The sequence below is a fragment of the Mus musculus genome, chromosome 17 (assembly GCF_000001635.26).
Source record: "Mus musculus strain C57BL/6J chromosome 17, GRCm38.p6 C57BL/6J".
Classification (NCBI taxonomy): Eukaryota; Metazoa; Chordata; class Mammalia; order Rodentia; family Muridae; genus Mus; species Mus musculus.
In genome coordinates, this window is record NC_000083.6 from 28,800,196 (window position 1) to 28,826,712 (window position 26,517).

Sequence of the window (26,517 nt, forward strand, 5' to 3'; positions counted from 1 at the left end):
TTTCTTCTATTTATTTTTTCTTTTATTAGAACAAAAGGCAGCTTGAGTACACTTCAAAGTCTGGGAGTTGCTGTTTGACAGGCAGGCTGCCTTTGAGAAAGCCGTTCAGTGCATTAAATTAACCGACTCCTGGCCAAATCAAATTCAAGGGGAAAAGTATTTCCCATGCCTAGAGTGACAAACGGAATTACGAGGCACGCTTAAGCAGACTGTCAAACTTTTATGTTTACTTAAAAAAAAAAAAACTCCACACAGATGGAAAAGTCTGGTCCGTGGCAGCCTTGTGTGCCAGGAGAGGCTCACCTGTACACACACCACAGGCACGGGTCTTTCCCGGGCTGTCCGCACTGGGGGAGGGGATGGGTGGACATCGCTAGACCTTTGTCCCGGGGGCCTGGGGAGGGACGACTTTCTGGAGGCTTCGCAGCCACCTGCACTCTGGGAAGCCACACACAGTGTGGCCCTCCGGGGTCGTCCTGGGGCGAGCTTTGTGGGTGGGTGGGAGCATGGGCGTTCCCACCTCGGGGGCGGCGGGTGGCCCCACGCTCTGGCTGGGATGGGGTGAGCCACCGCTCCGTGGATTCAGAGTGGGAACCCCGACTAGATCAGCTCTGGGACAGGCCCAGGGTGAAGCGGCCCCGCCGCGTCCGCACCGCCACCGTGAGGCCGTGCCGGGGACGGTGCCCCGTGGAGGTGGCGCTGCCGCTTCGCGCTCATCTCCCCGCCCGTCTCCCCGCCGCCGCTGCCGCCGCGCCGGGCTGGGCTCGGGCGGGGGCATCCGCTCCGGTCTCCCCGCGCTTTCGCGCTCCCGCTTCGCGTGCGGCGGCTCGATCCGGGGAGGGAGTGAGGGAAGGGGTGGAGGTGGCGGGGGGAGGCCGAGGGGCGGATCCTGCCTGGGGGCTGATCCCTCCCTCCCCTCGGCCGGGCTCCGTGGCGGGCGGCAGCGGTGGTGGCGGCGGTGGCTCCATTCCCCCTCCTCCCCCGGGAGAGGCGGCCGGGCCCGGGGAGACGGAGCGGAGGGCCGGAGCGGGAGGAGGCCGCGCTCCCTCAGCCGGGCCGCGCACGGAGCTGCTCGCTCGCCCGGCCCGCTCGCCCGGCCGCTCACCCGGCCGGCCGCGCTCGCGCTCAGGGGGCCCCCGAAGCTAGGGGCCCGGCCGGCGGCTGAGGTAAAATGGGGGCGGCGGCGGCGGGGCCGGAGCGAGCGGGGGCGGCGGGGGCCGGCGGGGAGCGAGCGCTGCGCGCGAGGGGGCGGCCGGGGCGCACAGGGGTGTCCCGATGGGGCGTGGGGGTGACGCGCGACCTCTCCCCCGGAGCGAGGGCGGCGACGAGGCCGGGAAAAGCGCGCGGAAGGGAGCTGCAAAGCGAGGACCCCCTCCCGCACCCGCCATCTTGTTTCTCCCCGGTCCTGGCAGCCAAACGGCTAAGCCCCGCCCTCCCCGTGCTCCCCTATTGGCCTGGCTAGACCAGAGTCCCGCCTTCAGGGGCCGCCCTCGGCGCACGGGTTCCCCCTTGACGGGCAGGTTGGGCGGCCAATAAGTGCTTGCATCTCCGCGTCCTCCCCCCCCCTCCCCACCCCTCCGCCGTTCGCTGGCGCTCGCTTTCTCTGTGAGGGTCGGACTCTGCGTCTATCTGTGGTGCGCCTACCCTCTGGGTTGTTTTTTTTAGGGGGAGATATTTCTCTTTTTTCTCCTTCGGGGGGTGTCGTGAAGATTCCACTGGAAGAGGAGTCCCTTTAAAGGGACAGAGACCTTGTCTGGAGTCTTACCTGGTCTCATGAGTCCCTTGTGTGGCGTGCAGGGCGGGTTCCGTCCAATTGTTGAAACTCCTCATTCGGGGGCCAGGGTGAGGTGGTCGAGTTGGGGATCCCGGGTCGCTAAGAACGTCTCTGAAGGGGGCTGTTGGGGGTACTCGGCAGTGTGTGTATGGGAAGAGTTGTGTACGTGAGGAAACTCCCGCCAAAAAAAAAATACCAACCCTGGTCTAGTTGTTAGCTCCTTGTAGGCGAAACTCTTGGTTTCCCCTGGCAGTAGCCCAGCTGGGTCCCATGGGTTTGCCCCCTGTGATCGCATCGCGGGAGCCCCGAATGGGGATGGAGACGACTTCTGAGACTACAGGATGGGGTTCTTGTAGATTCTTCAAAATCGATACTGAAGTGTGTGTTTCCTCTCCAGAGGCTGCTTGCCTTTGGAGAATTGGGGAATGGAATCTGTTGGCTGGGACTACTTTTGAGACCTTGAGGTTGGTACGGGATCTCGTGCCCTCAGGGCTTCGGGTTGAACAGAAGTGCGGTAAAGGTCCTTTAGCTCCAAATGGTGGTGTATGCCTGCCTCAGGTTGCTCCACAGCCAGGTTAACTTAAGTCACACCTTGGGACTGAGAGGCCTTTACACTGTGGTTGTCAATGGTGACTTATTGATCATCCTTAAGAAGTAGATATTTCTGCCCTTGCTTTTATTACATTTTTATTTTTTTTAAATTTTATGTGCCTGGGCATGTTGCCTGATATATGCCGGGTTCCCCAAGAATTCAGAAGAGGGCTTCCAATACCCTGGAACTGGAGTTACTGGAGTTGTGATCCACAGTGTGGGTGCTAGGCATCCTCTTAAATGCTGTTATTTTTCCAGCATGCATATATATATATAATTATTATTATTAAACAATATGTGTATTGGTGTTTTGCCTAGGAATTGAACCTGGGTCCTCTGGAAGAACAGCCAGTGCTCTCAACTGTGCTGAGCCATCTCTCCTATGAACATTTTACATTTTTAGAGGGTCTCGCTATGTGCGTTGCTAGTCTGAAATACTATATAGATCTGCTTGGCCTCAAATTCCACAGAGAAGGCAGTACTTAAGAATAGCGCCTCTGCCTCCAGAGTACTGGGCTGGAAAGTGTGCTAGTACACCCCACCCCACACTGTTTTATTGATGCACTGTGGAGGCAGAGAAATTCAAAGCTTTGTCCAGGTTACACAGGAGCAGGATTAGAACCTAGGTTGGTGCAGAACATCCTCTCTCTAGAGCTCTCCGAGACTCTTGGTGTTTGTAGCCTCTCAGCTTGCTAGGAGATCTGGATTCACACATTTTTCTGAGCTTCTGTTTTCTCGTGGCTGAAATGGAGATGATGTCTGCACAGTCTCTTGAGGTAGTTGTGAGAAAGATTAAAAAGAAAAGGCCATTGTAGTTTGTTAAAGTATGCTGAGTATAGCCATCCTATCTTAGGTCTTCCTGGTGAGGATGGCCTTGGTAACTGCCTGCAGCTGCTCCTTAGGGGCAGAGAATGCTGGGGGAAGCACCCTGGGTAGATTAGATACAAGTATCAAGGGAGAGAGATTTCTGTGGTAATTGTAGGTGGAGAATTCGCCTCAGATAACCCCCCAATCAACTTGTCCTTGAGTTCAATGAAGACCTTAGACAGACTACTTAAAATTTAAAAGATTTCTTAGAGGCATTCCCAGCTTGCAAGGTTTGTGGTTGGAAATGCCCCAAGTAGTATTGCAGTTATCTTAAGTACTGCCTTCTGCCGGAAGTACCTAGCATATTATATTATTTATAGTCTGAAGCATTTCAGATGTCTTTACTTTGGACAGGGCCAAGAGATAGGGCTTCTAGCCATGAGATGTCTCTGGAGATGTTTTAGATCTGTGATTTTGTTTATTTATTTATTTATTTATTTATTTAGATAACAGGTTCTCACTCTGTATCCCTGCCTGGCCTGGAATTCACTCACTGAAGTAAGCACACCTACCTGTTTCCACCTCCCAAGTGCTAGGATTAAAGGCGTGCACCGTTAAAGCCAACACTACACTGGTGATGATCTGGTCCTCTGATGGAACTCATTCATTGTTTATCAAGCTTGAAAGTGGATGATATTCTTAATTGTCACCAATATTGTCTTTGCCTCCCCCTTTTTTTAAAAAAAACAAAAACAAAAGAAAAACAAAGAAAAGAACTATGATGTTAGCCAGGCACAGCCTACATCCTGAGTTCTAGGACAGCCAGGACTATGTAGAGAGACTATGTCTCAAAGGGTCTCAAAGAAACAAACAAACAGCATGGTCTTGTTTTGTTGCTGGCTTTGACCTCAATCATTCTGACCTAGTATCTGTCTTCTGAAACCTTACGCATTATCTTTCCCATAATTAACCTGTTTGATTCACTGCATGGCTCATTATAATACTAGACCTTATCTCGTGTCATATCCTAAAGATCTGTGTGCATTTCTGCTCTCTTAGTGAGATAAGACTCCTTGAGGACAGAGATCTTCAGGGATGGGGAACTGGCCCAGTGAGTGAAGGGCTTACTGTGCAAGCCTGAAATACTGAGCTGGATCCCCAGCACCCACCCGAAAGTCAAGTGCAAAGTGTTTCTCTAACTCTTCAAGTTTTGGGTGTAGTATATTGGCCTCAGACCCACAAGAAACCTAACTATTCTTGTCTTTGTCAAAGGCCTGGCCATGTATCCTTAAACTTATTTATATCAGTTTTTATCTGTTTTTCCCTTGGGAGAGAGAGAGAAGGGTAAAAGGAGAGAGACACCATGGGTTAGGAATCAAGAAAGCACAGCCGTGAGGGCTGGCAATTAGAGTTAAGACCTGCCCAGATAAAATATAGTAATAACTCGGGGTTATAGAGGGTAGATATCTGGCCAGCTATAGTGCTGATTAAGGCTTACTGTACGTAATAAAAGTTGTGTGTCTTTTATCCAAAAACTAAATGATCAAAGGTGGGGTAAAAACCCCAAACTGAACTACATTCTCCAACTGTTGGGGGACAGAGACACATAGCTCTCAGCTGCTCATTGACCAGTGTCTAACTGAAACCCTGTGGCTCATGATCGAGGAAGACACCTGACTTCAGTTTCTGACTTCCACACCTGCTGGAGTGGACAGGTGCACATGCAGAAACCACGCATATATATACACCATGCACACAGACACAGAAGTGTGTGGTTTAATCACTTAGCACTCTCGAGTGCTCGCTTATCTACCTTTTCAGACTCTTCCTAGCGAATGAGATAGGCAACTCCTTCCTCCATGAAGTTCCCATTCAGCTAGAAGTAGAGAATACTAAACCTAGTAAGTAGGTAAATTATGTAGCTTAGAAGATGGTGTCACTAAAAAGTAAATAATAGGATGAACCGCCTATTGCTGGATGATGTAAGGGATTTGTAATTTTTTTTTTCCCCAAGACAGGGATTCTCTGTGTAGGCCTGGTTGTTCTGAACTCCATTCTATATATAGACCAGGCTGGGCTCGAACCTAGAGATCCACCTGTCTCTGCCTCTTGAGAGCTTGGATTTAAAGGTGTGCACCACCACTGTGCAGCTGGGATTTACAATTTTAAAGTAATCAGATGATTATCAGTGATGTTTGTAAAGAGAGGTGCCGTGTGAATGCTTTAGAGCAACTGTTCTCAACCTGTGGGTCTTGACCCGTTTTATAGGGCTCACCTAAGATCATTAGAAAACACAGGTATTTTCATTACCAATCATAACAATAGCAAAATTACAGTTACAAAGTAGCAATGAAAATAAGTGCATGGCTGGGGATCACCACAACAGGAGGAACTGCATTAAAGGGTCGCAGTGTTAGGAAGGTTGAGAACCACGGCTTTAGAGGGATAGTGCTTACACAGGAAACAGATCTTTTGGTGTCCATTCAAATGGACACCATATATGAATGAACGCATATAGCAATGGATATCCAGCTCACACTCCCGTGGCCTTCTCTCCTTAGGTTTGCCTTCGTGGTTTCCAGTTGCCATGAGGAAGCCTCGCCGAAAGTCACGGCAGAATGCCGAGGGCCGGAGATCCCCATCCCCATACAGTCTTAAGTGCTCACCCACACGGGAGACCCTGACTTACGCCCAAGCCCAGAGGATTGTTGAGGTCGACATCGATGGCCGCCTACATCGGATCAGCATTTATGACCCACTTAAGATCATCACTGAAGATGAGCTGACTGCTCAGGATATTACCGAATGCAATAGCAACAAGGAAAACAGTGAGCAGCCCCAATTCCCTGCCAAGTCCAAGAAACCCTCATCAAAGGGCAAGAGGAAGGAGTCCTGTTCCAAGCATGCGTCCGGTACCTCCTTCCACCTCCCCCAGCCCAGCTTTCGTGTGGTGGATACGGGGAGCCAGCCAGAAGCGCCCCCATTGCCTGCTGCTTACTACCGATACATTGAGAAGCCTCCGGAAGACCTGGATGCGGAGGTAGAGTACGACATGGACGAGGAGGACATTGCCTGGCTAGACATGGTCAACGAGAAGCGCCGAGCAGACGGCCACAGCTCGGTGTCGGCAGACACCTTCGAGCTGCTGGTGGACCGGCTTGAGAAGGAATCCTACCTGGAGAGCCGCAGCAGTGGGGCCCAGCAGTCCCTAATCGACGAAGACGCCTTCTGTTGCGTGTGCCTGGACGATGAGTGCCACAATAGCAATGTCATCCTGTTCTGCGACATCTGCAACTTAGCTGTGCACCAGGAGTGCTACGGCGTTCCCTATATCCCAGAGGGCCAGTGGCTATGTCGCTGCTGCCTGCAGTCTCCCTCTCGTCCCGTGGATTGCGTCCTGTGCCCCAATAAAGGTGGGGCCTTCAAACAGACCAGTGATGGCCACTGGGCCCACGTAGTCTGCGCCATCTGGATCCCTGAGGTCTGCTTCGCTAATACCGTGTTCCTGGAGCCTATTGAGGGCATCGACAACATTCCACCCGCCCGCTGGAAGCTAACCTGCTATATCTGCAAGCAGAAAGGGCTGGGCGCGGCCATTCAGTGCCATAAAGTGAACTGCTACACCGCTTTCCACGTGACATGCGCGCAGCGGGCTGGGCTCTTCATGAAGATTGAACCCATGAGAGAAACCAGCCTCAACGGCACCACCTTTACTGTTCGCAAGACTGCGTATTGTGAGGCCCACTCTCCAAGTGTGGCCGTTGCCAGGAGAAAGGGCGACTCCCCAAGGAGCCTCAGTGAAGTCGGGGATGAGGATGGGCCGAAAGAGGGTGGAGGGGAGGAGGAGCAGGAAGAAGCTGAGGAGGAGGGCCAGGAAGGCCAAGGTGGGGTGGGCAGCCCCCTCAAGGGCGTGTCCAAGAAGGGTAAGATGAGTTTGAAGCAGAAGATCAAGAAGGAGCCAGAGGAAGCTGGCCGAGAGGCACCCTCCATCACTCTCCCCATGGTCACTGTCCCACAGATACCCTCTTACAGGTGAGCCTCATGAGACGCTCTCTTGCAGGACTCTTGGTTTGTTCTTCACAGTAGCCCAGGTCTTCCCCACATACGGCTGATGGATGCCTGGTCTCCTCTGCTCCCAAATGGAGCCTGGCCCTGTGTTGTGGTTTTGTCCCTGCCTTCAGAGTAATGTGTCTCCTTTAGTTCTGAGTGACATAAATCATTTAAGTTGCTTGATAACACTGATGACACAGTGTAACTAAAGTGGTAGTTTTCACAGTGGCACTAAATGGCATTGTGAACAGGATAATTCTCGCTGTTAACTCTCCCACGGATTGCTAAATGATTATCATCTCTGGTCTTTGTATGAACATGCTGTGTCCTTATACTGCCTCTGTGACAACCCCAAGGGCTCACACTGGATTCCAGTGGGAAGCCTGCAAGTGTTAACACTGTTCACGAGGGATGTATGTGGGTGGGGCAGCCCTCCTCTTGAGAAGCTTTAGATGTTGGGAAAAGTGGAGTTTTAGAGCCAAGTCTCCAGCCCCTCCCTCAGAGTCCTCAGAGAGAGCACTGCACCTGGGTTAAAAATTGTCAGTTTAGCCGGCGGTGGTGACGCACGCCTTTAATCCCAGCACTTGGGAGGCAGAGGCAGGCAGATTTCTGAGTTTGAGGCCAGCCTGGTCTACAGAGTGAGTTCCAGGACAGCCAGGGCTATACAGAGAAACCCTGTCTTGAAAAACCAAAAAAAAAAAAAAAAAAAAAGAAAAAAGAAAAAAAAAGTCAGTTTAGTAGCTGGGGGGTACGGGGATGGGGTGGGGGGAGCTTAGCAGGGAACATTTTCCAGCAGAGCCCACCTCAAGGCTGATTCCTTTAAAAGGTATACAATGGTAGCTGTGGTGCTACACACCTTTAACCCTAGCATTTGGGAGGCAGAGTCAGATAAATCTCCAGAAGTTTAAGTCCAGCCTGGTATACATAATGAGCTCTAGGCCAGCGAGGGCTGCACAGTGAGCCCATGTCCAGAAACAGCAAAGGAAAGGAAGACAAATGTACAGCCTTAGAGGAGGAGGGAATCTTGGAGGCTTTTCATCTAATGTAGTCCTTGCACCTTCTCCCACATTCCCAGATGAAGAAACCACAGCCACGGGAGGTAAAGTTGCTCTCTCCTTTGTTCATGCGATGAAGTATTTATTGAGCACTTACTACATGCCACATCCTGTTCTAAGGTGGAGAAGGGCAGCTTCTGGGCTGAAAGTGCTAGGCTCTCTTGATTGGAAGGTTATGGGTAAAAGAGCATCTGGCGGCTTGGAGGAAACTGGCACTGTGAGGAGAACCGGCAGCCAGACCTGCCACGCTGGGAAGGTACCCGAGCAAGATCGGGACGGGGGCTCTTATTTCGAGAACTTCAGCAACTCTGTCTTCAAGACAGAGCTGGTCTTGGTTACCTCTTTCTTGAGGTAACTGGGTCAGTGCTTAGTCCCCATTTGTACGGTGGCCTTGCCCTAGGGCTAGCTCTTGGTTGTCTGTCATAGCTGTTTGAGCTGCCTTTCCCAGAAGCCAGATTCGCTGGCTAAGAAGAAACACACCACGTAATACTTGTGTGACCTTTGGTAAGTTATCTAATTGCTCTAAGCCTGAGTTTGTGAGCAAACTCACCAGATAGAGTTAAGAGAAATCTGAGTCAAAGTCTTAGCACAGTACCTGGCAGGTTGTAAGTGCTCAATAAATGGTGGCTACTGCTGCTGCTGCTGTGTTGTTTTATCCCCACCCCACCCGCACAAATGCTGTTGACCCCACCATGGCCAGTAGGCAGAGGGAGGGGCTGGCCTGCAAGTGGGCAGGTGTGCTTGGCATGGGTGCTGGTGGGAAAAGGCCTAGGTAAGCTTGGCTTTGGGCGAGGACATCTGACTAGAGATGGAAGGCAGGGAGTGGCAGCGTCCACCCTGCTTGCCCCATCTTTCTTAGGTTTTATCTCGATTAGCTACAGTTAGCTCTCCTCCCATGGAGTGAGGCAAAGAGATAAAGCAGAGGGGCACTGGGGCCTTGCTTACCTTGGGCGTGGACTATGGTAGTGAAGAGGTCAAGGCGTTGGATCCCAAGTGGAGCCACTTGTCTTCTTAGCTGTGTCAGGAGTTGGCAACCCAGCCTGAGTTCCTCATGTGCCTGTTATTAGTGGGACAGTGGGGGAGGGGACAGTGCTGTTGTCCCTGAGGGCTCATTAGATCCTTTCCTGCCCAGCCCCAGAGCTGTTACATAGCTGTCATAACCCAGAGACCCGCCTGCCTCTGCCTCCCAGGTGCTGGGATCAAAGGCGTGCGTCACCACGCCCGGCTCCTATAACCCAGATCTTAAGACCTCACTTGCTGGCTACTTTTTAAGAGCATCTATCCTGTATATTTATCTATATTTAGATTGTTGTTTTCTCCTTTTCCCTTTGATTGCCTAAAATTTAGGCATTTTTAGGGTGCTAAGAGTTTTTAAATGATAAAAATCAGAGGTCAGGTGGCTATAATCTCAGTTACTTGGGAGGTTGAGGCAGGAGGGTCCTAAGTACAAGGCCAGCCTGAGTAGTACAGTGAGACCCCGTCTCTCACGACCCTGCATCCGCACACAAAACCCCTCAGAGGTCACATTACTCTGAGGGATTACGTTTGGGTACAGAAAGCAGTAACCTGGCACATTTTCTTTGAGCTTGGCTGTGGGCTATCCCAGGGTCTGGCGAGGTCCTCAGCCACAAAAGGCAGGGTCTGGCAACACAGCACACAGCATACTCAAAAGCTTGTTTTCTCTGTGCTGTTGTCAGAAGGAGGCTGTGGGTTCCGGAGCACAGGCCTGTTTCTCAGTACCTTACTGAAAGTTCCTTAACGACAGGCAGTAGGGCTGAGAGAGGGTTCCCTCAGAAGATCAGTTCTCCAAGGCAGCCGGAGAAGCAGGGGAAACATGGCCGCTCGGTCTCTCGTGCCGAGCTGCCTAACTCTGCTGTCTTCTCCCTGCCTTCCCCCAAGCTGAGACATTTGGTCACTTCCTTCTGTTTTCCTCTGTAAGGTTGAGAAATGAACTGAGATCTGAATGGGATGTACAGCGAGCGGCGTGTATCCCGAGCTTCCCACTGACCTGTCTCTCACTCCCCTGTGCCTCTGCCCAAGGTTGAACAAGATCTGTAGTGGTCTCTCCTTTCAGAGGAAGACCCAGTTCATGCAGCGGCTTCACAACTACTGGCTGCTGAAGCGGCAGGCTCGGAACGGTGTCCCCCTCATCAGGCGCCTGCACTCCCACTTACAGTCCCAGAGAAATGCTGAGCAGGTAGGTACGGGTGACTGTTGGCAGCTTGTGAAGAAAACTGGGGGGACAGGAGGAGATGGTGGACGTGAGATGGTGCCACCACTGCCGCCTCCGCCTCCGCCTCCCAGGAAGCCTTTGCCAATAGCAGATCACCCTCTGAGTGATCTGTCCAGAAGAGTTTACCAGCACCGCAGAGATCTTCAGACCTGGCAGGGGTCTCTTCTGAAGGGAGATGTTTTACATAGTTCCTGCACTATAGATAACAATAGAGAACGCTAAACTGTGTCATTAAGGAATGAGAACAAAGCCATTTCCTCTTGAATTCATTTGGTCAAACTTCAGTTTTTCACTTTCCTCCTTGCGTCTTCCATCTCTCTGGCTTATCTGTAGTCTTTCTGTTGCCTGGTGTGTGTGTGTGTGTGTGTGTGTGTGTGTGTGTGTGTGTGTGTGTGTGTGTTTTGTCTGTTGTGCCTGTGAGTTATACCTGTGTCTGATGTCTGCCCTGCCTGTACCTAACAGGGCTTTCCTCTGTATTAATTGAACAGCACAGAAACAATGGGATGGGGACCGAATGAGAGATTCTGGTTGGTTGGTTGGTTGTTAGAGATTTATTTTGTGTGTATGAGTATTTGGCCTGCATGAGTGTTTGTGTACCATGTCCGTGTCTGTTGCTCACAGAGACCAGAAGAGGGTGTTGGCTGGCCTGGGACTGAAATTATAAATGGTTGTTAACTACAGTGTAGGTGTTGGGAACCAAACCCTGTTCCGCTGCAACAGTAGCCCGTGCTCTTAAGTGCTCTGCTGTGTCTCCAGCCCAAGTGAAATGATTCCTTACAGAACAATTAGACAGTTTTATCAGGAAGAAGTCATTATATCTTGACCTAGAAACACTCAATACTGCAGATAGACCTTAACAAGCTATATCCACATGTTGTTTTTAAAATTTATGGATATTTAAGGTCATTTCTTTCTTTTTTTTTTTTTTTTGGTTTCTGGAGACAGGGTTTCTCTGTATAGCTCTGGCTGTCCTGGAACTCACTCTGTAGACCAGGCTGGCCTAGAACTCAGAAATCCGCCCGCCTCTGCCTCCCGAGTGCTGGGATTAAAGGCCGCCACGCCTGGCCCTTAAGGTCATTTCTAACCTGTTGACTGTTTTCAGCAAATGATTATCACAGCACACACACAACTGTGTCAAAGACATGGAACAGAACATAAGATGAAAGCTATGCTTAGGTTATAAAAGTTGATTGCATAGGAAATCCAACAGTGACACTTTGTTCTCTTAAACCTAAACAGGCTAAGTATATAGTAGGACAGCAGATTGAATACATAGACTCAGTGATCTCAAAGCATATTATTCACTGGGCTGTAGAGTTTGCCAAAAGTTTAGTCTCTTTGAGGCCAAAAGATAGCTTTGTTAAAAAACGTATTGTTGCCAGGCGGTGGTGGCGCACGCCTTTAATCCCAGCACTTGGGAGGCAGAGGCAGGCGGATTTCTGAGTTCGAGACCAGCCTGGTCTACAGAGTGAGTTCCAGGACAGCCAGAGCTACACAGAGAAACCCTGTCTCAGAAAACCAAAAAAAAAAAAAAAAAATCCACACAGCTTGACTGAAGGATGAACTCCAGGACAGCCTGAGCAGCCAGCCCAGTGTCATGTCATAGAAGAGGTGGCTGGGTGAGAGCAGAGTGGCCCAATTTCGTAAAATAAGAATAGATGCCCTTTGCCCTTCAGCTTCTCATAGTAAGTATGCAGGCGACGGCCCAGCCCGTGGTCTGTAGCCTGTCCCACGTGGCAGCCACCACATGCTTAGGTAGTGTTTTCTGCTCCTGCTTAGTTCCTTCCCCTTGCCCACAGCACTAGTTAGTTCTTTCTCACCTGCTCCATCCCATCTGCCTTCGGATCCTCCCACGCCGCTGCAGAGAAGCACAAAGTTCACCTGACCCATGCCTCGAGCCTCCCGTTTGCTCACTCTGCCTGAGCCTGAGTCACAGGCCAATCTAATCTATCTGGCCTCTCTTCAACCTCTGCTTCCTGAAGTCTCTACAGCATTAGCAGGCTCCTCCCAGCAAGTCCTCACATTGCCATCATGGATCTCTGTGTCCACAGGTCTCTATGCACCTTTACAGCCTTTTTTGATTTCTTCGAGGTGTGTGAGTGTGTGTGTTTATGTGTGTTTGTGTGAGTGTTTATGTGTGTGTGTTTGTGTGCGCACACACAGTGGACATGCATCTTGTGTGTATGATGACATGCCCACCAGGCGTCTTCCAGGCTCTGTTACTGAATTCAGTGTTTGGCTAGATTGGCTGGCCAGCATGTCTTCTCCTGCATATGCAGCTCTTAGCTTACCCTAGCAAGCCTTCCCAGCCAAACCTCTCCCTATCCAGACGCCTCTCTGTTTTGTATTCTCTCAGCAGTTAAAAATAAAAAGGTTTAGCTGGTGGTGGTGGTAGCACACAGCTTTATCCTATAGCACTGGAGGCAGAGGCAGGAAGGTCTTTGTGAGTTCCAGGCCACCTGGTTTCCAGAGCAAGTTCCAGGACAGCCAGAGCTGTTACACGGAGAAACTCAGTCTAAAAAAACAAACAAACAAACCCCCAAAAAGGTTTATTTTTTTAAATTCTTTTTTTTTTAAGATTTATTTATTTTATGTATGCCAGTACACTGTAGCTATACAGATGGTTCTGAGCCTTCATGTAGTTGTTGGGAATTGAATTTTAGGACCTCTGCTCGCTCTGGTCAACCCCACTGGCTAGGGTCGGCCCTGCTCTCTCAGTCCCTGCCTGCTTTGGCCCAAAGATTTATTTATTATTATACATAAGTACACTGTAGCTGACTTCAGACACACCAGAAGAGGGCGTCAGATCCCATTACAGATGGTTGTGAGCCACCATGTAGTTGCTGGGATTTGAACTCAGAACCCTTTTGAAGCGCAGTCAGTGCTCTAACCCACTGAGCCAGCCCCGTTTATTTTGTTTTTAATTTGTGTGTGTATTATAAATGTGTGGGGAGTGTGTGTCCTGAGACCTGGTACCTCAGAGGCCAGAGGGGGTTCTCTCAGCATTCTCTACTTCTTTTATGGCCCAGGTTTTGGTTCCTTTAAGCTGTCATTTTCCTGTGTTGCAAATCCCTCAGCAACAGTGCCCACTTCTGGAACAGGATTCACTGATTTTTTTTTTTTTAAGGTTTATTTTATTTATTTGTTTTTTTACTTCTCAAGTGTGTGTGCCTGTGTTTAAACACTAAGCAGGTAGTGGCTGCCACTGTGTGCAGGTGCCTGTAGAGACCAGAGGCATATTCCTAGGAGCTGGAGTTAGAGGAAGTTGTAAATCAGTCCTGTGCAAGAGCGGTACCCACCCTCTAGCCCCGCATTTGCTGATTTTCACTGTTTGACCAAACTATTTTTTTTAAAGATTTCTTTATCTTATATATGAGTACACTATCACTGTCCAGACACACCAGAAGAGGGCATCAGATCCCATTACAAATGGTTGTGAGCCACCATGTGGTTGCTGGGAACTGAACTCAGAACCTCTGGAAGAGCAGTCAGTGCTCTAACCTGCAGAGCCATCTCTCCAGCCCTGACCAAACTATTTTAAACCTCCATCTACTAGTAAGAACTTCACTGTTTTCTAGCCAAGGCAAAGCTGTAGGGTGCGATTCCTTCAACCCCTTAGTCTTACTGAGTTTCTTCAGAAATGCTTTCCAGCTGTGAGGGCCATGGCCGGCCAGCGGTGCCCCTGGGGCTGGGGAAGCTGTCAGAAGCCTCTCTTCAGTTTGTTCTTGTAGTACAGTGCTGAAGACTCACTCTAGCACCAGGAAGCCCGGGCCCGGGGCCCTGAGCGGTGCTGGGGAAGGGCCTTCAGCAACCTCAGGGCTGGCGGGAGGCTGAGGCAAAAGGAAGGAGACCACAGCCCCCTTGTTCTTGCCTTGCTTAGCGGGAGCAGGACGAGAAGACTAGTGCAGTGAAGGAGGAGCTCAAATACTGGCAGAAACTTCGCCATGACCTGGAGCGAGCGCGGCTGCTGATCGAGCTCATCCGCAAAAGGGAGAAGCTCAAGCGGGAGCAGGTAAGCAGAGCCCTGCCAGGCCCTCGCTGGCTCCCCTCACTCCTCTGGGGCCAGCATTCTGTGTCCCTCTGGTGCTGAGCACTGTGGGCTCCACGCTCTGCTCGGTTGGTATTGGGTGGAGTGCTCCTGGAGGCATCTGTGTTTCGCGGTTCAACTCATTTGGGCTGGAGCCTGTGCCTAGTCCCACGTGCCTGCGCCCTTGATGGAATGTCTGCTTTAGAAGTGTTTGGAGGGACTCTGACCTGAATGTTCTGAAAGGCTTCTGGCGCACCTCTGTGGCATTGCTAGGTTCTCCTGGCCTGTAAGGAGCTGGAGTCTCAGTCCAAGGACATTCAAAGTCCCCCACCACAGGGCATGGATACAGCATAGCATGTGGTTCAGGAGCATCATGTGTGCTGTTGCTGGACCGGGTCTAAAGCCTGGCCTGTTACTTTCTGTTTCCATAACATTAAACAAACTTTAATCTCTGTATACCTCACTGTTTTCTCATCTTTAATAGAGATAACGACAGAGCTGACATCATAAAGATAGATGAATTTATATTTGTCGAAGTTGAGAATACTTAGTACCTGGCACATAGTCAGGGCTGGAGAGGTTGCTGCTGTTGTTACTAATGGTAGTACTGGTCCTCTGCCCCACTGGGGTGTCTGTGAGAGTTCTCTGCACATGGCACAGAGCAAATATTATTAATTGAACGGATGACAAGCCCAAACTGTTCTCTCTAGTCCAAGAATAGCAGCTGTTACTCGAATGCTTTCGAGGGGTGGGTTAAAATTCTCCCTCCTCCTGCCGTTCAGTTCAACAGCCACACGCCCCTCTCTGCTAGGCCAGCAGCTTGAGCTCCACTCCCTGTCCTGGGCAGCTCTGAACTGCGTCTAGCCTGAGTGGGCAGGGAGGACATCGCAAGACCTTCACAGGTCAAACTGTAATTGTACCCAGGCTTGGTCTTATAGCTTAGATTGTCTTCCTGCCTCGGGTTCATAAAAAAGAGGAGGTTTATGTTGATGTGGCCAAGAGCAGGAGCTTATCTGCCTTACTGGTGGCTGTGTGGTATTTCCTGTCATGCACCCTGTAAGATGACATTGGACAGGGTACCACTGTAGCTCTGCTGAGCCTGGACTCCCCAGTCACCCTGGCCCACAGGGTGAGCTCTCAGTGCTTATGAGATACATGTGTGCTTACATTTGGTCAGTGCGCTTGGACTAAGGCCTGGGCTCAATCACTTCTCAGTTTGTTTTCCAACCAGGTAAATCTGTTAACTCACTCGTGTCACCAAACTCCATGTACCAGATTCTAAAGTGGGAGCACTAATCTCTGCTTCCGTTGCCATGTCATTAACTGAGATAATACAGGGAGAGCAGCAGTGTGGCCTAATAATGGTCAGGAGTTCTGTGGAAACTGACTGGAGCCCCACGCTAACTGTCCTGTTAGCTCTGTGATCTGGAGCCAGTCTCTTGGTCTCTCTGTGACTCCTCTTCCTCTGTGTGAAATGTCTGTCAGGACCTGGACCCTCAGTGTTACAGGAGCTGCTTAGACAGCCCCACACACCCGCCCCCAGGCACACATCTACACAGAACTAAACGGAAATCTTTAGCCGGGTGTGGTGGCGCACGCCTGTAATCCCAGCACTCGGGAGGCAGAGGCAGGCAGATTTCTGAGTTCGAGGCCAGCCTGGTCTACAAAGTGAGTTCCAGGACAGCCAGGGCTACACAGAGAAACCCTGACTTAAAAAACTAAAAAAAAAAAAAAAAAAAAAAAAAAAAAAAAAAAAAAAAACAAGAGATCTTTAAAGGGCTTAGGCTGTTCGTTGCGACCTAGCATGAGTTATTACTGGTGTTAGTTACTACAGTCGATAATTGCTATGACTTCGGTAAGTTGTGGTCTGGTTCGTGATGAGTAGGAAACATTTGTAAGGTGGCTATTCTGATTTGTTCACTGCCACCAGGATAGGTTATCACAGACCCGGCCATTTCCAAAGGGAAGCTGATTTGGCTCCCAGCGCTGGAGGCTGGAAGTAAAGGCATGGTGGCAGGCTGGTGAGAGGGATCCTTCCTGCAGTCTGTCGCGACGGGAAAGCACCCGAGCAAGGGGTCGCACATGGGAGTTGGCCTCAACAGCAGTCACTCCTGGGAGAGCCCACTTGTAGGCCTCCTGATCCGTCCTGGGGGCAAAGCCCCAGGATGCCAGCACCTCTCCACCCTCACACACTGGGAGTTGTGACTGTGACACGGGACCTGCACTGCTTGTGTGAGCTTCAGGTGGGGTGGCGGGTGTCACCCCTTGCAGAGATTTGTTACACCTGATTGACAGCAGGTCTACACTCTGATCACTCCTACTTTCATTGCAGGTCAAAGTACAGCAGGCTGCCATGGAGCTGGAGCTGATGCCGTTTACGGTCCTGTTGAGGACGACTCTGGACCTGCTGCAGGAGAAAGACTCTGCACACATCTTTGCTGAACCTGTCAGCCTGAGTGAGGCAAGTTGCCCCTCTAGGCACGAAGTCTGTTCTGGAAATAGCCTGAGGAGAGCAAGCAAGGGTTGCACTGCGGGCCATTCAGAAATGAGAGTGGGGAGCTGGTCGGCTGGCCGGCTGGTAGACTTGCTCAGGGTGTGGGGTCTGTAGGAGGGCTGGGTGGACCAGGCCCTGAGGCTCGTGGTGAGCCCGACATGGCCACAGCAGAGAGTTGGGAAGCCAAAAGTAGCAGTGAAGGGTGCGCCCGTGAGGCTCATAAATGGTTGTTGTAATTGTACAGGTTTTATATGTTTAGGTTCCAGATTACCTGGAATTCATATCCAAGCCAATGGATTTTTCTACTATGAGGCGGAAGCTGGAATCTCACCTGTACCACACCTTGGAGGAGTTTGAGGAGGACTTTAACCTTATAGTTACCAACTGCATGAAGTATAATGCTAAAGACACAATTTTCCACCGAGCAGCTGTCCGCCTCCGGGACCTGGGAGGGGCCATCCTGCGGCACGCCCGGCGGCAGGCAGAGAACATCGGCTATGATCCTGAGAGGGGCACCCACTTGCCCGAATCACCCAGATTGGAAGACTTTTACCGATTCTCCTGGGAGGATGGTGAGGAGCCTGGATGGGTAGAGAGGAGAAGGACCAGGAAGAGAGGCACAAGGACAGGGCCCAGACAGCCCAGGATCAGGGTGGGCCTTGGGGGTACAAAAGCTGTGGCTGGGAGCACACTCAGTGCTGTGAGACAGGTGTTTCTGTGTATTTGGAAAGCCAAGGCCTCTCCAGGCATCTTCTGGATCCCTGCAGTGTGGCTCTGGAGCCTCGGGTGGGAGGACCAGGAAGTAGAGAACTTCAGAGCACCGCACTCTGCCTGTCCCCTCTTGCTGCATAATCACTCAGGCCAGGGATTGATAAGTCTCTACGTGGCCGCAGGCATAACTGGGACTTGCTTCCTGCACGTTTCCCAAATTCTGCTCTGTCCCTTCTAGGCAGCAGTGTTGTAGGGCCAAGGCCCATACTGACACTGCTGGAAGTCACTGGCCTAGCCCTTCCAGGAGCGTAGTTTACATCCAAAAGATGTCAGCCCTTTTCGCTCACCCTGTGCTGGGCCGGTCCTTCAGCCTCTTTGTCCTCCATTCTCCCTGGCAGTGGACAACATCCTTATCCCAGAGAACCGGGCCCATCTGTCCCCAGAGGCACAGCTGAAGGAACTGCTGGAGAAACTGGATCTGGTGAGCACCATGCGGTCCAGCGGGGCCCGCACCCGTCGTGTCCGCATGCTGCGCAGGGAGATCAATGCCCTTCGGCAAAAGCTAGCACAGCCACCGCCACCACAGCTCCTGTCACTGAACAAGACTGTGCCCAACGGGGAGCTGCCAGCAGGATCTCGGGGGGATACAGCTGTCCTGGAGCAGGCTCAGCAGGAGGAGCCAGAAGAGGAAGGGGACAGAGGTGAGAGAGTCTCAGGCAGGCAGGTGCGGGGTGGTAGGGAGTCAGGAGGAGGAAGAGGCTGAAATCTCTTTAGAGTATCCTCCCTGAGGGTAGGCAAAGCCCTCGGAAGTGGTGGTGGTAGGGGTGTCCCTGTGTTCCCAGGGCTGTGGAGAGGTTCAGAGAGGTTAGGGTGCCCAGCAGCTCCCCAGTACACAGTTACACCTGAAGCATCTTTGCCGCTGATGCATTGCGTCTTCCAGCTAAGCCAGCCTGCTTTCTATCACGTGTGCAGTGCTCTGAGAACAGGCTACCCTTGGCTGTGGGAGGATGAGCAGAGAAGTGAGCACCTTGCTTGTAGCCTTGAATCCCAGCAGAGGAGTCAGATTACCAAAGACCGCATTGAGAAGCAGGTGGCTTTCTCAAGTGGAAGTTGTGGCAGCCAACAGCCAAGCTCTTTCCCACTGGTGCCTGCCCTTGCATCAGCCCCAGGTTTGGGGAGACCTGTCACTCACAGAGCCTAAACATGGGTTTTGGTAGGGCTCAAATTGGAGAAATTGGCCCATTTTATTGTAGGTCCAAGACATGGTAGAGAAGCCACATGACATCAGAAGGCTATGTGGCCATTAACTTTCACGTGGCAGTCAGCATGTCATTTGAATTCCACTGCCTGACCATGGCTAAGCAGGGTCATAATACAGTGGGCCAGTTGCCCTCACATGACCCAGACGGTTTCCTGGTCAAGTCTCAGAGGTTCTTATAGGGATGTCTGGGCTGTGGCTTGTAAAATTTCAAATGGAGCAGACTTGTTTGAGAGCTGCTGAGTTCCTTATGTCTGCAAACACTCTTTCTGCCCGCTGGGTGTTCACAAACCAGAACTGAGGACAGGTGTGAAAACCCCAAAGTCTGTGAGAATTTAATCCTCTAGTCTGACGAGCTGAAGACTCGCCTTATTGGCTACACCAGTGGCTTTCTCAAGCATGAGTGACATTTGAAATACAAACCACCAGGCTCACTTTGTAAGCCCTCTTCCCTTTGTGATTCCCTTTCATTTGGTCTGGTTATAACTTAGGCTTAGAATTCTTACAAAACTTCTAGTTCAGTGCCTAGTTCAGTGTGTCTCAACCTGTGGGTCTCTACCCCGTTAGCAAATCTCTATCTACAAAGATATTTACATTATGATTCAAAACAGCAGCAAAGAGCCAGGCATGGTGGCGCATGTCTTTAATCCCAGCACTTGGGAGGCAGAGGCAGGCAGATTTCTGAGTTTGAGGCCAGCCTGGTCTACAGAGTGAGTTCCAGGACATATACAGAGAGACCCTGTCTTTTTTTTTTTTTTTTTAGTTTTTCGAGACAGGGTTTCTCTGTGTATCCCTGACTGTCCTGGAACTCACTCTGTAGACCAGGCTGGCCTCGAAGACCCTGTCTTGAAAAACAAAAACAAAAAAACAAAAAAACAAAAAAACAAAAAAACCCAGCAGCAAAATTAGAGTTATGAAGTCACAACTTTGTGATTGGGGGCCGCCACAAGAACTGTATTAAAGGGTCGCTGACCAAGCCAGCTCAGTCAGTCAGCAGGGCCTCGGGGAAGGGAGCAAGGATTTAAGAGATAATTAGACAACATTATGGTATGACCTCTGCAAGTGCTGAGGCTGGTTTATTTTTCTCAGTCTGCTTTGATACCATTCTAGTAACATGCAAAGAATAGGGGCAGTCCTAGGCCAAAGACAAAGTAGTCAAAGAACAAAGGAGGCATAAACAAAGATCCCCTGATTACTGTATTCAGGGACTTAATAAGACCATCAGGATCCAAAGAAATCATTCCTCAGCTGTACTCATCCTGAGCCTTGCCCAGTGTCACATTCCTACCTGAGCCTGCTTCCTTGTCCTAGCCTAGTGTCCTCATTATTTATTATTTCACTTTTTATTATTTATTATTTATTCCTTTTTTACTTCCTAAATAAGACGGCATCTGTCTGAGGCTCTTCTGACAAGAATGCCTTCCTTAACATCATTGAAAATGCATTATCCAAAGCAGTGCGCTCCTGTCTTAGTTGGCAAGGCTCTGTGCAGACTCTTAACCATCATTGTCTGCCAGCCCGCCAGCTAGTGGCACTGTCTAGGGATCCATTTATAGTTTCAAGCCATGTATTTTGTCTGCCAACATGTTGATGTTGTTAAAGGCATGTTGTAAATATTCTTGCCAATATCTTAAGTGGCACCAAGGGCTCTCCATAGGTCTCAGCATTGCGCAGGCTGAGAACCACTGTCCTCGTTGATTCAAACGCGCAGCAGGGATTAAGAGCTCTTGGGTCTGAACAGAGCTCACGCCTCGCCTCCTTTTATCTTTGCTTAGATCTGAGGCCTAAGAGGAGTCAAAGCTGTGGTCCTTGCTTATCAGAGATGGTATCTGACTGGTAGGAGCAGACTGTTTCTAGAATGTTCAAGCAGGTTCTCTTTTTCTCTAACAGATGATTCAAAATTGCCTGCCCCACCAACCCTGGAGCCTACCGGGCCTGCGCCTTCCTTGTCAGAACAGGAATCCCCTCCAGATCCCCCAACCCTGAAACCCATCAGCGACAGCAAACCTTCAAGCCGGTTCCTAAAGTCCCGGAAGGTGGAAGATGAGGAGCTCTTAGAAAAATCAGCCCTGCAACTGGGGAGCGAGCCCTTGCAATGCTTGCTTAGTGACAATGGCATTGACAGACTGTCCCTCACAAACCCCGACAGCCATCCTGACACCCCTCTCGGCACCGTGGGCCGCCGAACCTCCGTCCTCTTCAAGAAGGCCAAGAATGGAGTTAAGCTACAGAGGGGTCCCGATGGGACCCTTGAGAATGGCGAGGACCATGGCCCAGAGGACGATCCTGCTTCTCCAGCCAGCACAGAGGATGAACACTATTCCCGGAAGCGGCCAAGGAGCCGGAGCTGTAGTGACAGTGAAGGGGAGAGGTCCCCTCAGCAGGAGGAAGAGACAGGTGACTCTTCCTGCGACTTCTTTTCTTATTTCCCATCTGCTTTGCTGCTTTGCCTTGACAGGGAGCACTCTCCCCTGCCAGCAATCAGGGAGCACTCTCCCCTGCCAGCCATCAGGGAGCACTCTCCCCTGCCAGCCATCAGGGAGCACTCTCCCCTGCCAGCCATCAGGGAGCACTCTCCCCTGCCAGCCATCTCTAGGGTCCTCTGTGAGGATACAAGCTGAGAGCAGTTGTCTTTAGATTGTGTCTTAGGCTGTCCCTGGCCTTAAGGGGAATGCAAGACTTTATGATGTCAAATGGTCTCTAGCTTTCCTTCCGTTCACTCTTGAGATATTTTAGATACTTTCTTTCAGACACTGTCTTAGGCACTGGAGGAAAATTAGTGAACAAACCATGGAACTCTCTTCCAGGGGAAATAGAGACTGCGGGCAAGTGAGGCCTCTCATATTTGAAGCTCGGTGACATCAAAATAAAAACACTGGTCATACCATCAGAGAAGAGGGCAGAGAGTGCTGGGTGGTATGAGACAGAGCGGCCAGGGAAGGGGACATTTGGGTAAAGATCTGAAGAAACCGAAGGACGAGCTGCTTGTGTATCTTGGGGAAGAATATTCTAAAAAGGACAGATGAACAAATACCTTGGAGGTGGGCACACACAAGCCTGTCCCATAGCAGAAAGGAGCCAGCCGCAGCAATGTTGCCGGCGGAAGGGCAGGAGAGGAGGTCACAGAGTAGATCACAGGGCTAGGTCACTGGAGTCCTCACTGCAGGGTCTGGTCTCTGATGGGAGAGGGTAGTCAGACCCAGTGCCGGCTCCACGAGGGTCCCAATGCAGTAGAACACAGAGCATAGGGTGCTCAGAGTGTGGGCTCAGGGAGCTTGACCTGTGCTTGGGAGGGCTTCTCTTGAAGGTGGCTCCTGAAGCTGGGGGCAGCTGGGAAAGGGTAGCTGGTGTGAGGGGCCCCGAGGCACATGGGGGGTTACCTGCCAGGCAGGCCTGTTTGGTTGTGGCAAGGTAGGAAGGCTGCTCTTGACTGTTGTTCTGTCACATGCCCTGTCTGTGGTAGCTGCCATTGTGTGGCCACTGCTTGCTCTCTCCTCTCTTTCTCCCCAGCACAGCCTTGCCTTCCCCTCAGCCATGCTTCTCTGTGTTAGGCCAGCCATTCAGGATGGTAAAGCTGAGTTCTCACCCTGACTTCCTATCGCCTGTCCTGGAGGGATGTACCCTTTCTGAGCTTCTTTCCTTCTTACAGAGGTGGAGCTCGTTACACTTAGGTTGAAGGGCTAAGGTTAGAATCGATTATAGGGAACGCTGCCAACGGTAGCAGCTACTGTCATCTTTTCAGTTGTGTGTGTCTTTTCAGACAGCTGAAGATGATTGTAGCAAAAAATGAAGGAAGCCCACCGACCTGGGGCCTGGCACTCGGAATACAGCTTAGTTGTATACAGCCTGAGCTGCAGCTCAGGAGGCAGGCCTTGATCCTTCACAGGCACGGCACAGTTGTGTCCATGACTCCCACTGAGGTCCTTATGTTAGAGGAAGCATCAGGCCAGGACTGAGGCATCCTGCTCAGGCATCTGCTGTCACAAGCATGGCAGGCCTTGCTGCTTTCTAGCCAATGTGTCTGACAGTTCTTAAATCGGCGGTCTGGTCCTCTGTCAGCCTTGGTTCAGCGATCAGAGCTGTGGGACTCAACAGATGGAGCAGAGGAAGCCTCCCTGGCATGGTGCTCCTGGGACAGTGACACGGCTCACCCCACGTGAGGCTCCTTGCAAAGGGATTCCTACGGAACAGCCTCTCTACTTCACAAAAAGGGGCCAGGATTTGAGAGGCTACCTAGCCTGGAGCCAGGGCTCTGGTGCCCGTGCTACTCTGCTCTGGGCTGCTGTAGTCCTAAGAGTCTGCGCTCTTCAACGCACTGGCTCTGTGAGGTAGCTCTGGGTGTGGCTGACCCTAGGCCCTTATCCTGTCTTAGCTTCTGCTGCCATTGCCAGCTGGGTTGGAGAGGGCTTGAGAGTGGTTATCAGAAGAGGTAAGACTGTGTGTGGCTCTTCAAGAGGCAGAGGACCTCCCTGATAATTGAGGTTTGAAATTAGAGCTGATCCAGGTACTCGTGAGCCTGACCTGGGGGGAGAAGCCATAGTTTCCCTCCGTGGTCAGGCATGTGCTGACTTCATCTTCTTTGTGGGGAGAGTGAGGAGGTACAGTCTGCTCACTAGCTAACCTTGTCTCTGTGAGAGTCCTTCTGCCACCTGTGATACACTCCTTACAGGGACAGCCACCTACCCACTTTGGTCCTCCAAGGCGGCTTCCCACGGGGAGGCATGTGTCAGGGAAGGGAGGTTCTGCACTCAGGGCTCACTGTGTGTGTCCTTGGCAGGCGTGACTAACGGCTTTGGAAAACACACGGAAAGCGGGTCTGACTCGGAATGTAGTTTGGGTCTCAGTGGAGGACTGGCGTTTGAAGCTGGCAGGTAAGGATGCTTATCCCCCAAGCTCGGGCAGCCTTAAGACTTCTTTTCCTTCGTTCTCCATTCAGTGACAGGTCGGGCTTCCTTCTCAGTTCTCCCTACTGTCCCTGTCTCTGGGAGCCCCGAGGGAAAGGGATTGGCCCTTGATTTCTCAGATCTGTCTAGCAGAAGAGCGGTGTTGATGAGTTTGTGTAGCTCAATCTCTTGCCGCCCATTGAAGTTGCCATTTGAGAGGCATGCTCCGGGACGTGCGCATGCACATAACCCAGCTTGTTGCAGATGTGGTGTCATAGGATTGGTCTCTTCAGTTTGTTTTGGCTTCTGTTCAGTGAGGGTTGAACCCTGGGCCACACACCTGCTAGGCAAGTGCTCTACCAGTAAGTTTCAACCAAAGCTTTTTTTATAGGATCTTGTTGTGTAGACGTGGATGGACTGGAATCCAAAGCATCTCTACTGCCTTGGTCTCCCAGGTGCTGAGACTAATGGGCGTATACCAGTATGCCTGGATTTAGCCCTTGGTTTTTGAAACCAAGATGTAGAACTGAATGGCTCAAGGTAGCCTCCAGCTTAACCCTTGTCCCCTTGCGTCCCAGGTGCTGGGCTTACAGGCATGTGTCGGCTACACCCAGTGCCCACAACTGTGGCCTCTGTGGAGGTATTACGTAGGGGCGAGGGAAGACCAAGTACGAGCTTTTAAAGGTCCCCTGGTTTTTAGAGGCCCAAGGTAGCCTGCCATTTCTGAGAAGGGATGGGCTTCTGTTCTCTAGCTGAAGGGAGGATTTCTCCCAAGTTTACTGAGCTTACTGCCCTGCATTTTCTGTTCTCCCAGACTCTGGGTGGAGGGGGTTGCTTGCGTGAAAGGGCCTCGGTGCCACTGCAGAAGGTGACTGCTGAGAGGGTCCCTGTTTAGTAGTACAGAAAAGGCTGGCCTGTGTCTGAAGGCTTCTGCAGCAGGTCTCACTGGTGTGTGTGCTTTGAAATTTCCTGCTGAGCTTCCAGGTGGGCGTGTAGGCCTTCAGTTACACGCTGGCCTGTGCTGGCTTCCCACATCAGTCCCTCCCCCACGAACCTCAAAACTGCTTGGCTCTCTCCCTGTCTATCAAAGCCTCCAGAGACACAAAGCAAGCAGATGCGGGGAGAGAGTTTACTAGGGCTAGGAAATACAGATTTCAAAATATTAGAAAATGCTTCTTGCTTGCTCTCAGGTTGGAGTTCCTGGCTTCCTTCACAGACAGTGGCCCATGTCTGTAACCTCAACACTTAGGTGACTGAGATAGGAGATTCGTGAGGTGGAGACCAGCTTGGGCTTTGTAGTAAAGCCTGTTCAATACAAAACAAAACTCCAATAAAGCTACACAAATATGTAAGTGCCTGGAAGGTCAGTTTACTGGAGCTGGGGTAAGATTGAGGTCAGCCATCTGTCACCTTCCAGCCCTTGCTGAGGTGGAAGGGTACCGTCTGCCCTTACTGAAGGGCAGGCTCCCATCTGAGTCATGGAAACAAGCCAAGCAGCCTGCTGGCTCAGGTGATGCTTGACTTTGTGAAGAACTCCAGACAGCTGCTACTTCTTGCTTTCCCCAGGACTTCTGCCTGGTAGAGGAGCCATGCCCTTGAAAGATATTTCCTCTGTGGTCTGGTGTTCAGAGTTTAAGTGTGAGCGACTAGGACCCAGCAGGCTCAGTCCCCAGAACCACACGGTGAAAGTAGAAAGCCCACTGCACAAGCGGCCTCTCACATCCACACACACAGGTGTGTGCCAGCGTTCCACACCCACACACACGTGATAGTAAACCATAAAAAGTGAGTAAGATGGGAGGCCCAAGTTCTGACTGCAGTGTTCTCCCTCCCTCCTGGAGCCTCTCTCCTCTCCATTCTCCAGCAAGAACAGGAGGGAAGCTCTTATCTGTTAGACTGAAGCCATATTGTCTCTTGTTGTTCTGGGTTGTTGTTGTTGTTGTTTTGAGGCAGGGTCTCTTCATAGCCCTGACTTCCTGGAACTCACTGGATAGACCAGGCTGGCTGGCCTTGAACTCACAGAGATCCGCCTGTCTCCTTGCACTGATCACTCACCTCTTGCCCATTTGCTCCATGGTTGGTCTTTCCAAATAGCTTTTCTGAGCACCTTTCCAATCATTGTGCTCCACAACTGTCTCTTATACGCCAGGTTGTGAACTCATGTGACTGAGGCTTGGCCCCCTTGACCTCTTGATTCTTGATACTCTGGCTCCTCCTTCTGAGTTCTAGGATGGCATTTGTGCCCCACCACACCCAGCTTCGAGTTGTGGTGTGAGTCACTGTTGTTAAATACCTGCAGTTTCCGTAGCTTGTCTTGTAGAGGAGATAGATGGACATTATTGTCTGAAGTGTAGACTGGGCTGGCCTGGGTCTTTGGGGAAGTCTGCAAAGCAAACCCCAGTGGCATCCATCCGCCTCATCAGAACCACACAGAGCTTGTTCTGCTGCTGCAACCTAGTCTGTGATACCTTAAATCTGAAAACACGAAACCATCCATCCACACAGAGTGCGTGGTTGTGTGATCGTGGACTTTTCGAAGCACCATGGGTGGGCCACTGCTCAGGGACACAGAAGGTCACAAGTGGAGGCAGGCTACCTGGCTTGTCTTTCAGCTGCCTCTCCCTGCTCTTCTCT

The 26,517-nt window shown here is 51.1% G+C and overlaps 1 protein-coding gene and 1 long non-coding RNA gene across 14 annotated transcripts in view; one reads left to right on the forward strand and one right to left on the reverse strand.

Annotated features, from left to right (window-relative positions):
- The first annotated feature begins 930 nt into the window (after nucleotides 1-930).
- Brpf3 (bromodomain and PHD finger containing, 3) overlaps nucleotides 931-26,517 on the forward strand; it is a 37,664-nt gene continuing 12,077 nt past the window's right edge. For 5 of the 13 annotated variants that reach the window (XR_003952129.1, XR_385332.4, XR_385333.4 and 2 more), the window contains exons 1-9: nucleotides 931-1,166; nucleotides 5,734-7,204; nucleotides 10,318-10,474; nucleotides 14,391-14,522; nucleotides 16,870-16,998; nucleotides 17,291-17,603; nucleotides 18,141-18,443; nucleotides 20,891-21,397; nucleotides 23,778-23,871. Coding sequence is in view for 8 of the 13 variants with exons in the window: in NM_001081315.1 (NP_001074784.1) it covers nucleotides 5,760-7,204; nucleotides 10,318-10,474; nucleotides 14,391-14,522; nucleotides 16,870-16,998; nucleotides 17,291-17,603; nucleotides 18,141-18,443; nucleotides 20,891-21,397; nucleotides 23,778-23,871 (3,080 nt within the window). In the remaining 5 variants the exon portion in view is untranslated. Of the gene's footprint in view, nucleotides 1,167-1,405; nucleotides 1,635-1,862; nucleotides 2,239-3,678; nucleotides 3,731-5,733; nucleotides 7,205-8,299; nucleotides 8,322-10,317; nucleotides 10,475-14,390; nucleotides 14,523-16,869; nucleotides 16,999-17,275; nucleotides 17,604-18,140; nucleotides 18,444-20,870; nucleotides 21,398-23,777; nucleotides 23,872-26,517 lie in introns of those variants that run through there. The other 8 variants (XM_030249830.1, XR_003952130.1, XR_003952131.1 and 5 more) reach the window with 8 other exon arrangements.
- Nucleotides 2,696-23,304, reverse strand: Gm35883. The gene is made up of 4 exons (XR_003952337.1): nucleotides 22,035-23,304; nucleotides 9,223-9,334; nucleotides 3,745-3,903; nucleotides 2,696-3,135 (listed from the first exon to the last, which is right to left on the reverse strand). It is a non-coding gene; the product is annotated as a predicted gene, 35883 (long non-coding RNA).